Genomic DNA, 12647 nt, shown 5'->3' with positions numbered 1-12647 from the left:
TCCTCGGTGGAAGCATACATGCCGACCACTTGCAGGAGCACTTCTAGAACCTCTGACACACTCACGTCCAATACACCTTCACTTACTGTGTACTGGTATACAAAGCTGAATATATTAAATGCCCTTTTATTTCTCTTTTAGCCACAAATGGAAACTGTCAGGTTTCAGAAGAACTGCAAGGAGAGAAGGAAGACTTGCAGGCCAGGTCTTTCCCCTAGGTTTCACAGGCAAATGAATCTAGTCTCCTTCACCTCTCCTGAGAAGCTTAACAGACTTGCTCTTCTGGACCTGGTGATCAAAATTTTTGAGCTTGATCTATTCTATTTTAGGATGGCCCCAATATAGGAGGGGAGGCGGAAGATTTCAGCATATCAGGATCAATCTCTTACATGTGACTTCAGAGAAGAACGACTCAGTCCACCTGCTGAGATATTCAAGGAACCCCAGAAATTAACTGATGAAAGATGAATGCAATGCTGAATGTTCCAGTCACACATCTCTAACGCTAAAAATAGGTGAAGTTTCAAGGGTACCCCTTAGTGCTTGTGCTCCTTTCTCTTCTCAGATCATGTTACACAGAGGCTGAAGGTGATTTTCAATGAAAACACGAAAAAATCTTCTTTATAATTTGCACAATGCTTAAAGGAAATTAAAGTACAGGTCTAAAGAATGAAACACAGGTTGCCAAGACAGAAATTTCTCCAATCTTAATGAAACATTCGTCCTATTGCTCATCATGGAAATGCAAACTTGGACTACCATTAGAAGACAGAAAAAAAAAAAAGAGATGGAAAAGGCTGGGAGCAAATGAACAAACACATGTCTGACTGCTTTGTTGAGTGGTAAGACAAGAGTTGGTGGGAGGAAGAATTGATGAACTGTCACAGTATGACAAGTAAGACCTCTGTTGGATGTATTGATTCTGAACAGAGAATGACTCATGGATCTACTTAATTCTTGCTTCATTTACAGACAGTAAAGTACTTGAACAAATCACAGATGCTGCCAAATGAGTCAAAGAAGAAAAAAATTCTTTTCCATGCATGACTTTTTTGGGTCAAATTTATTAATAATTGCTTGTTTTGCAGGACAGCTCATACACTAGAGCTCGTATTTTGTATCAAGTATCACCGTCTCGCTAATTGTGCAGTTCATCTCTCATATGCATGTTGCACAGTTAAGACAGACTTGAAGACTGGGAAAAAGTACCACATGAAAACCTGAGCATATTAGTATGTGTATTTGTCAACTATATATGTATGCACAGGTGTTGGTTAATTTCTTTGTCTGTTTTGTGGCCTCAAGATAATTTTTAGTAAGTGGGACTCAGGAGAGAAAGTTTTATTTACTATTTTCCCCAAACACTATTAGCTCAAATACTTCCCCTCCCCCCTTTTTTCATCATAGAGGATTTTTAGACACAAGAGAAGAGATTTCAAAATTATGTTTCAAAATTGATTTGGGTTACTAACCCAAGAGAATGATGGGTCATAGATGCCCTGGTTTGGGTTTTTTCCCCCCTCTTTTTTAACTTTAACTTCATTTGAAGAGTTATTATTTTTGTCTTTATATTTGGCAAACAAGCCTTGAAAATGTGAATGAAGTGCATACCAAAACAATGGTTCTGAGCTAAATTTACAAAGTGTAATTCATCAAGGTTCTTCAATTCTGTGGCCACAGTTGGGCTTTTTTCAAAAATTTAACAAGATCATTCACCATTTTCCTGTAGACTAGTATCCTACATCCCGGTTTTCTCCCCTATCCTGATGAAACTTTTTTCTCACTCCCAGCTTTCACTTCAAGGCTGCAACCTCTCTCTACCCACTCTTCCATACTGCTAAAGCAGGCAGGGAGTCCAGGAATAACTACTACAGAACCACTAGAATAACTAAAACTATAATATTAAACTTTGAATCCCCTTGATAAATATTATTTTAAAAATACTTAACATATGGAAAACCAAAATGCAATAATCTGTTCACACACGATTACTATGCTATTTGCTACCACACAATTCATTTAGTCAAAGAACCTTTCTCCAATTCAGAGAGCAGCCTCCACTCAACAAGTCTGCTGCTTTCCCCCTGGAAGAGACAAGAAATAGCTGCAAGGCATGTCCTGTCCCCTCCGCCTGTCACAGAGCACCCCTAACTACAGCAGTCACAGCCCGGCTTTTTGTAGCAGCCTGTGGGAGGTGCAGGAGGGCAGGTCTGGTGGCTTTGTTGGCAGAAGCTGACTGCTGCTGCAAACGGGAGGTGTGGTAGGGGTGGCACACCAGCTGCTGCCAGCAGGCTGGGATGGGATGGGAGGGGAACAGCAAGGATCTGCCTTTGTCAGCCGTTGTACAGGCCTACTGTAATTTACATGGGAATTATATGAACTTATGTAGTCCATTTATAGAAATGCCATATTGAACTATCTGCCAAGAACAAAACCCATTCCTTTGTGCATTGTCAGCCTTAATGAACTCAATCTGGAACTGTTTTACCAATCTTGTAGGTGGCTGAGTTTAATAGAGAGATTAGAGGGGGTAAAGTTAGGGCAGAGCTGACCCCAACTGCCAAACTGTTTGAAGAAGGGAATTGTGAATTAGCTTTGATCCAACACACATTTGAAATCTATATTCAGTTACATCTAATATCAGATGGGTACAGCTAAAAAAGGAGCTGGCTGCATACCTCATTTACAATATACCGATCTCAACGTAAATTAAAAATAGCGAAGTACTCTTTCAATTGCACTCGCCGATGGTGCTCCCTCAGCCCTGTCTTGCCCTCCACCCCGGCCCCTTTAGTCTAGTGGTAGCTGGAGCACAGCTCATTGTAGTTCCTTCACTCCTCTCCCGCAAGCAAAGCGAGATGCTCCAGAGCCTAGATATCCTGCTTGCACTTGGTTTCCCCCTCACTTCCAAGGAATACTTCTACAGAAATTGTGATAAACAGGAAAAATACATTTAAGAATTATGTAACAGTTTGTGTTTAATAAGAGAACCGGACAATTAACATGTGGAAATTCCCTCTCTTGACCTTTACAGAGTGAAAGGTGGGGACACTACAGGGAGTTACGGCAGCAGTGAACAGAGAGTACCAAATGTCATTGTGCTGGCTAAGGATTTATGTAATTAGATACATCTGGAGGAAAGAATTAACTCAATGTCATGATACAGCCTGAATCAACTTTGCTTAGTTAAACTGCAAGGATATCTCAGCTTATAAACTACCATGTTTGCAGTACAAACAGTGAATGACTCATCAAAGCAAATACGCATCAGGTGCAGTCTTAAACAGCAGCAGAATGCACAAAAAACTGCAAAAAAGACAAGACTGAATGATTTTAGACTTTATGGGAGTTTGTTTCTATTGTCTGAATTATATAGCAAAAATAATTTCCGTTCTATAATACCTTTTAATTAGGGGTCAACTTTAATGTCTCATTTAAAATACTGCAGTAAGGAAGCAAAGGGTTGAAAAGAGGTGCTGGCTAACATCCAGTGTTGCAGTTTTACAGTCACTGTGTGTGCAGTGCCTTCAAAACAGATGATCTCACCACTCCTTAGCCCTCAAAAATCTTTGTTCCCACCCTCGTGCTACCTCCTCTTTTTGTCAGTAATTGATGCAGCCACATGGTGATTTGTACCAGGAAACAAACCTAATATAAAAGCAACCTGGAAAAAAAGGGGATTATAATTACAAACTGACAGTGTCATATACTAGAGAAATTGCCACAGAATATTCCTGTAAATCTGCCAAGCCAATAATATTCATGATGATCTGCTAAGTAAGTGCTGGCCGTGAGGACTGAACTTGCCTAGGGCTACTGGAAGTCACATATCTAGTTTTCCAGAATGTCAGAACACTTTGGGGATTAAAGGAGTAAAAATAATTCCTTCAACTTCTGCTTTTTTCCCTTCTCTTCTCATCCTTCAAGGTACTTGTGCCTTGTCCACACAACCCAGCCCCTTCCCAAGATGCCTAAGGAATGCCTAAATAGAATTACAAATGTTAGGATGTTTGAAAAAAGAAAGGAATATTTTATCAATGTTTTCTTATTTTAATCATATGACTAAGAGTTAGCTAGGGTTGGTCTTCAGCAGAACAGTTACACTTCTTAAAGCTAAATCACAAAGTGGAACAGTATTTTTTGTTAAATTTAAATAAAGACTAGAATGCATTTAAATTACCATGTTATTGTCACATAAATCTTAGGCCTTCTCCTGTGTTTAACAATGCCCTTTATTTTGCTATTCCCTCTAAAGCACATAAGGGACATGATCCAAAAAACGTAACAACTTGCACATAGTAATGCTTACAGTGTGTTATAAATGGAGAGCAACAATCTCATTTTCTCTTTCAACCATTGCTGCATACTAAACTATACACTGGAACAGAAATGTTTATAAAACAGTATCCTGACTGGGTCTAACAGCTGCAGTAATGAACCCTTGAAAAGAGCATAGACCGACTCCCACCTGGAGACCTAAAATAATTTAGCTTTTTGACAAGTAAAACACGGGTTGGGCAGCTTTTAACACAGGTAAAACACGGGTTGGGCAGCTTTTAACACAGGTCCTTGGAAATACTGCTCCTTTATTATTATCTCTCAAGTCGAACAGAAGAGGTCACTAACGAGTCACAGCATGCCCCTCTTCAAAATGGGCCACTCATGCTGTCCTAGTCAGCCAGCTTGACCTCAGCGGCCTTCACTCTTAGCTTTTTTCCATCCTTCGTGCTCTGCTGCCAACTTCTCTTGCATTTATTTCCTCCTCTCCATCCTCTCAGTTCTGCACTACTATGTACATTGGAGAGTTTAATAAGGCAGGCTGTGAATGCCCCAGACCTGCCACTCCACATTTTCCATTCAGCTGCCTCTGGCGAGAGGATAGCAGCCTCCAAAAGAGGATGTCCTGTGGCAGTCAGCCCTCAAAGGACAGACTGCAGTGTTCAGAGACGTCAGCATTCACAGATGGGGGACTACTTGGCAGCAACACCAGTAACCAGGAAAGCAACACATGCAGAGATTCCTGTGGCTTTCCCTTCCCTCATCTGGAAGAAAAGTTTGGAGACAGAAGAAAGGATTGCTCTGCTTTGCGGGTTTGGTGGGTTTTTTTTTTCCTTTCTGTTTCTAGCAGTCTTGACAAAAAGAGTAAGAAAACAAGAATACATGCTTCTTGTCAGAAGTATCCAAAATAAGAACAAAGACACAGTCCTTTCCTGACACGTTACAACACAGGAGTTCAGTCATGAAGAAATAAAACAGGATTCACTAGCATCCAGCATGATCTCGCATTTAAACAATGTTTCCAGTTGGAAAAAAACTGTAAACTCAATAGTTAATACTGTAATTGTGTATAAAGACATCTATCATAAAAAATAATTTAAAACTATCTCGGTGAATAGAGAGGCTCAATACAGGAAAGTCTTTAGTAGTACATACATCTAGGAGAGTATTTCTTTTGGGCAGTGAAGGAGCTATTTTGTTGCTTAGAGTGCAAATATACACTTCCCATGCCAAAAAAAGGTACTATCCAGCCAGTGAATATCTACAGGTATAAGGCAGGAGTAATAGGCATGTCCATCCTATCTCATGTAGTGACTCCACACTCTCGAAAACAGGATCCAGATAACAGGAGCAGCAAAAGACTAGCTGGTGGAAGCTCCAGTGATTAACATTTTTTGTGCATGACAAAATGCAATAATAATTAACAGCAACATAGCTTGTAGAACAAGTAAATTTTAGCTAAGAGAATCTTCTTCTGGAGGTAAGATGGGGTGAGCCCAAGTTACTGTTCTGTTGTGCAGGAAGGAAAGGCAGATCTTCCTAAAAATCCTCCTAATCTGTAAACACCTGGGATTCAAGAGAGATCTGACCTGTATCTATAGGGAACAACCTGAATGGAAAGTTGATGCCTCCATACGGCCCTTCTGGAGCTCCCTGGCATCATGGATCCCAAAGTCCTTCCAATACAGCAGAAGCTAAGGAAGAACTCCAAGGCAGTTTATGCTGCTCAGCATGCTAATACCTTGTAGTAAGATTTCTGATCAGAAATCAGCAGTAATTATCCTGCAAAACCAGGCTGGCTCTTTTCTCCATTGCTTCCAGCTTTTACAGAACATTCAGGATCCTGTTCAGAGTTCCCACGCTGGGACAGGCATGCATTGAGGAAGGAGGTTCGTTTCTCTTCCCCTTCTTTGGCAGCATAGATCTGTCCTTCTAAGTCTTAAAACACTGTGTCACTACATGCTGCCTGGGATTCTTCTCAGATAATCAACACTTCCTCCCTAATCCCATGCAAACAACTTGTAAACTTCCTTTTCTATTTTCATAGTAAGGAAAACACTGGCTCACGAAGAGGGTATCTCGTGAAACTTCATTGCAGCTCTCAAACAAACATCTTTCAGCAAGTTTATCTAACCTCCCTAGCTCAGCTGCTTTTATCTACATATATGAAAGCATATTCTGCTTAAGAATAGTTTTGAAGTAGTTCTTCGAACAAAAACATATTTCTTGTAATTACTAGAAGTAAGTTACTTCCTTTATTATCAAGCTCATTTATAACTTAGTTCTAATTTCAAGAGCGTGGAAATTTAAATTTTGGCTTTGGAATACATGTGAGCAGCTACTTTGTTATTCCTAAATATTTGATTGACAAAAAAAACCCTTAAGCCATTTCTTAGTGAAATGCTAAAGGGGAGTGCCAAGAATTCTCAAAAATAGGTATCGGTAAAAAAGCAGGATTATTCTTCTAAAAATCACCAAGTGGAAAGAACTGAAGCCAGTTTGAGCTGCCCTTGTAAGAACAGGACTCAAATGTTTATGGCAACGGGAAGTGAAATAAAGTTTAAACTTGTACAGGATGTGGTTTGAACTAAGTAAGGAGTTATTTTAAGAAGAACTCTTACCAGCATAACTATATTAGACTAAATTTTCTGTATGGTAGATTTACTCTGTCCCCCAAAATCCCTATTATTATGAAAACACACACTCACACAACGTATGTCCTAATAATGTTATTATCAATAACTTAGCTGTAACTATGAGCATTGCATACATGGGGAAATTTAGGTATGATTTTTTTTATGGCTGATGCAGTCAAATATGTAAGAAGAACCATCTTCCCACTGATCATTTTTAGTTTGTGAAGTCTAAATAACACTTTGAACTTCACTGTAACATGTGCTACAAAAATGTTTGATCAGTTTCTCAAGAGGATAAGTAATAATGAGGCACTAATTGTTTTACAATCAGCCTAAGCATACACAAAACTCTTAATGAATATTTAAGCAGCACTTACATTTTCACACTGCATCTTTCTGGGTTTTATGTGGGAAACATTGAGTCCATCAATAACAATATCAAACGGAAGTCGATTTTCCACAAACGTTTGAAAGGCTTCAAATTCCTGAAATAAATAAACAAACGGGGGGAAGAATATGTTCAGTTTAACAGAAACAGATTTCATTCAGTTTTTATTAAAAAAAGAAACAAAGCCTAAATCTCTCACTTTTCCTTTGTTAGCTACATTTCACATCTTTACTTGCATATTTGATAACCATCAAAAAAAAAAATCTTTAAAAGCCAGAAGTGCTACAGTGGATACTTCCAATATAATTTTAAATTACATTACAACCGAGAACCAAAACTTTACAGTCATCCAGATTTTCAAAACTATAATCCAAACTGTACATTTTTATAAAGATACATGCTATAGTCATTGTTACACAACAGCTGCAAGACAAAGCAGCTTTACATACCAGTAGCCTGGGACACTATTACTAACTCTTAACATTTCCAAATGTAAAATAAGCATTATATTTAGTTTCTCTGTAAGAATTCTGAAATCTCTGAATGCCAGTCTTTGGATAACAGACCTATATTTAAATAAACTTTCATTTAGAAACACAGCACTCCATTTGTGAGAAATACACAGCTTTAAAGCTAGCAAAACAATGAACTTTCTTACTAGCTCAGAAATGCAGTGATTGAGCAAACCAACAGCATCCATCCAGTTTTTCCAACAGAAGGAAAGCCACAATTGCTTCAGGCTTGAGACCCCATAGGAGGGGAACAGAATACAAAGTAATAATAAAATCTTCAGGAATTCCTCCCTTGATTTTTGAGGAAAGATTTAGCAGACACTTGAATTAGATTTCTACTTCCTGCTTCTGACTGTTTTTAATAGGCACAGGAACCCTAATCCATCCTGGTGGGCAGTGACCTGGTTTCATAAATGACCTTTCTACTAACAGGTAAGATTGGGTAATAGAGGTTTCACAGCCCAAGGCTATAAATGAACTTTCATAGGAACTCAAAACAATTGCAAATTTCATGCCTTCTGCTCAAAATTCAAGAAGCACTTTTCTAATCTTGCCTTCTCCCATGCAGCCATATAGCAATATATAAAAGTCTGAAGAAAAAACATCCCCTCGGCACCCAGACAAAAACCTGTACAGCATATACAATTCTTCCTCGGAGAAAGGAATGAAAGAAAGAATTTATTTGTCCAGAAAATACATTACTGTCAGACAGTAGCAAATGATCACCAACTTCAAATTTAGTCAGAATGTTTATGACAAATTATACTAGGAAAAGGGTTACTTGTATTAAGAGGACAAACTAACCAAGTGAGATAAAGATGCCTCACTCAGATGTTAAAATTTCAGGTATAATTTCCAAGTGAACACAGGTGTACTGGTCAAAAGCACACTGACGAGAACACAGACAACACAGGGCTCAGTCTAGCACCATCAGAATCAATTGCCTTTTATGTGATCTTTCATTTCTCCATGGCTTAAATAAATGTTATTATTGAGAAAGTATAAAAAGCTGGGCAAGAAAATAATAACCTCAAACAAAAAGAAGTGTGAAGTGTTGCCCCCTGCCCCCCAGCCCCAATCTCAGTGTATTTTATATAGATGAATAAATATTCTCATTGCCATCTGACAGGGACACCAAAACAGAGAAAGTAAGTCACTAGCAAAGGCAGTGGCAGGGAGTGGGAGGAGAAACAAATGCAAAACCAAACAGCAAGGATTCCTGACTTTGGGCTTATGCCATCCAGTGGACTTCCCCATGGTTCAAAATCAGATGAGTCATCACTGTAATACTGGATGGCTGTCTGAAATGTAGGAAAGATAAAAAAAGGAAAACACACACAGACCAAATGAAGGTAAAATAGGAGAGTTTTGAGACAAAGATGAGTGAAAATGGAAAAGACAAAAAGAAAGTGGAAGCAGATGAAAACGCATGGTAAACAATCCAATAGAACATTATTTTCCTAATGCCAACAAATGCCAAAATTATTTGAAGTAACATGGTTACAGTCAAGTAGACATTTTTATAAAGTATAATGTACATGTAATCTTGTCTTCAAGGGCTCAGTTCAATACAAAACAAACACTTTGTGGAGAATTTTTAATGTGGTATTTTATTTCAAGTGACAATAGTTCTAGAGCAGCTCCTGAAGGGATGGGTTTTCCCTGATGGGCAGAGTAGAGTGCTTTGTCAAGGGAACACCACAGCACAAGTTGGGGGAGCAGCAGAGGAGTTCGGTGGGTCAGCACTCCCCTCTGCCCACTTTTTGCTTGGCTCCCTCTCCTCTCCCAGCAGGGCAGATGGAGCAGGAGCTGCCAGGAGGGTCCTGCTGAGAGGCATAAGGATAGGCTCAGCACCTCTCAGAAGCCAGCTCCTGGCTCTCTGGAGTTTACTTTTGGAGCTGGGGAGAAGCTGCAGCCTTTTCAGTGTCATTCCCTTGGCCAGCCCACCTTTCCCAGCCATCTCCTCCTGGCCACGTCTCCTACTCCATTCTCAACAGACGCATGACAGCATGCCGCTGCCAGACTCCCAAATCTGCTCAATTGTTTTGCCTCACTACCAGTAAACTGTGCAATACAGTAGGGAGAGAAGGTTTGCTGCCACAGGAGACTCTTATCCACACAGGGAGATGAGGAGTTAATAGCAGAACAAGTGCAGAAGACAAATAGCCAAGCTTAATTTATGTCACCAAATACAGAAGACTCCAGTGAAAAGCCTTAGACAGACTGAAAATCCCCAAGGATCTGTTCATTTTCTCCTCGCCATCCATATTTCCCCAGCAACACACAAGAGTGCTCCTCTCCTTTTCCAGAAAAAAAAAAAAAACGTGAAGAGCCACAGAGAAGATCCAGGCCTGCCCCCCTGAGAGACAGTTTTTGAGTCGCCATATTTCCCATCCTCTCAGGACACATGGAAGGAAAAGGGCAAAGCCCAGGAATAAGTAGCAGGCTATGTCATCCAGATGCAGTACAAAAGGTTATTCAAACATACACAGACTTACGCTGTAAGAGAGAAAGTATACGATTTGAAGGATGCTGATCTTTCAAAGATCGGGATTTGTCTGGATTTTATGCAGATCCTACTTACAGCCACAGTAATAAAGAGATGATTCACCCACAATTCTCTAAAGATATTTCCCTCACTAGCCAACTGTAAGAAATTGAAGATTATCTTTATAAGCAGTAAATGAAGTAGAGCACAGCTGCAGCTAGGGTACAGCTGATCAAGAGAAGTCAGACACAATAATCACCAATGCAGTACAACGATGACATGAAGGTTGGTTTGGGCAAAAAGAAGTAAGCTATTCACACAGGCTTCCCCTTCCAAATGGAGGATGCAACATGTGATCTACATACAGCCCTGCGTATGCCACAGGAACGTTTACATGGTAACTTCCTACTGAACACGACAAGGGGCACTTCAGATTAACCCCTTCAGCACGCCAACAAGTAGCAAAACATCTCCCTCTCTCTCTCAGTAAGAGCACTGAAACAAACACAGCAAACCTTACACTGATTTCTAACTTGTTCTGATCAGGTTAATCTCACAAAGTTTCTGAGGAAAAGTCCATTCTCCCAGCCTCAGAAACGCTACTCAAACTCGCTTCAACAGAGTTGGCAACTGAAGGGACAAAACTTTAAAAACACATTCACCATTGCTTATTGACATGACCCTCTTAATGCTCAGGAGCCACAGAAAAGTGTTGCAATACAGCAAGGCTGTTACCTCCCTGCAAGACTTCCTCCCGCAGCCCGTGCAGCGCGTGAACACACCTCCCTGCAGCAGGAATACGTGCAATGCAGCAGGGTGCTCACGGGAGGCTCCAGTGATACCCTGTTTCTCACCACATGCAAAAGAAAAGGGAATTTTAAAAAACCCACCTGATTTCATTCATTGCCTAGCTGGGAAAATACAGGAATGCCAACTATGCAACCGTTAGAAATGATTCACCGCACCTTCTACTAAGAAAACTTATCTTTGCAAATGGACACCACACTGACTAAATCAATTTGGAAGTAAGAGCCAGCCATAACAAACCCATGATGGAATTTATCTTGATGTGAAGAATTACAGACATTTAAAATAATTTTTTGTTTAACCACTAGTGTGTGGGTGGCTCAAGTCCATTCATATCTTGGCAAAAGCACAAAACAGTCTCGCATTTTTTTGGTATTCCACCCCAGCTGGATGACTCATGCACTATTTCACCATCATTTTATACTGGTATGTACTGGTGCTGCCACAGAAAGAGGTGTTTCTACCTTCTCCCTTCCCTTAGCCATTCATTCCTAGCCTTGCCGCCTCTTCTAGCTACGCACCCACATTTGTTGGCACAAGGAGAAAGACAGAAGTGGATGAACTGAGCCAATGTGAACTGAGCCAATATAACAGTCTTTAACCTGCACCGGTCCCCCTGTTCAGGTCAGAGCAGAGAGGTTTGTCCTGGCATGAAAATGCAGCCAGGACATGGAATAAGAATGAGACTGGTAGCAGGTGAGACTACTGGGATCACCTTTTCCCATAGGTAGCCCTGACTATGCTAACTGACTGGATTGCGAAACTACATTTTATGAGATTTCTCTCTCAACCTGGGGTATTGCAGCAAAACGAGACAGAGGTTGGTTTTAAAAACCAGAAGAATAGGAATTATTGTTTGAAAAAGAAAGAAAGAAAGAAAAAAGATTGGTTTTGCTATTTTAAACCATTCATTTAAAAAATATTTTTTTTTTAGAAAAAGTGTGACTTCAGACTTCAAAAGTCTGGCTTACACAGCCAATATTTGAAATAGCAGTAGTAATAAATCTGAAAATAGGACTTTTCTGTAAGAGTATAAATACTATTTCAATTTCTCTAAATAGATTTATAAACAGAAATGTATGGTTTTCTTCCAATACCAGTGTACACACAAACTACAAGCCTCAAAAGCACAACAAAAAATGAGGGGAGGAATTCGTTATTAGTATTTACTACGTTACATATGATAACATAGAAATAAACATTACAATTGAAGACAAAACAAAGAAAACATAGCTAAACAAGGATGTCCTTGATAAGAGCAATGAGTATGATTCAAATGAGTATTTCGAAATAAATTTAATGTCTATAACAGATCTAAGGGTATGACAGGTTTCAGGTCACAGAAAGGTTAGATCACTTGAGCATTTTTCTCCTCAAGTCTAAATAGGAAATAAATAGGAAATATGTTGGCAACTAGAAATAAAAATCACAGTATTGCTCAAATTCTTCAACAATCGAAAATGTCTACTGATCTAAATGCCAAAAAACAAAGTAATACAACATACAAAGGAGATACACGAGCAATTCCATAGAAGACT

At 39.6% G+C, this 12647-nt stretch overlaps 1 protein-coding gene across 4 annotated transcripts in view; it reads right to left on the bottom strand.

The window, feature by feature from the left end:
* PRORP (protein only RNase P catalytic subunit) overlaps positions 1-12647 on the bottom strand; it is a 55547-nt gene that overhangs the window by 23175 nt on the left and 19725 nt on the right. For all 4 annotated transcript variants that reach the window (XM_076345027.1, XM_076345030.1, XM_076345028.1 and 1 more), the window contains exon 5: positions 7292-7399. In XM_076345027.1, the coding sequence (XP_076201142.1) occupies positions 7292-7399 (108 nt within the window). The remainder of the gene's footprint in view (positions 1-7291; positions 7400-12647) is intronic.

The sequence above is a fragment of the Aptenodytes patagonicus genome, chromosome 7 (assembly GCF_965638725.1).
Source record: "Aptenodytes patagonicus chromosome 7, bAptPat1.pri.cur, whole genome shotgun sequence".
In the NCBI taxonomy this organism is placed as follows: Eukaryota; Metazoa; Chordata; class Aves; order Sphenisciformes; family Spheniscidae; genus Aptenodytes; species Aptenodytes patagonicus.
This window is presented reverse-complemented; position numbering and strand designations above follow the sequence as displayed.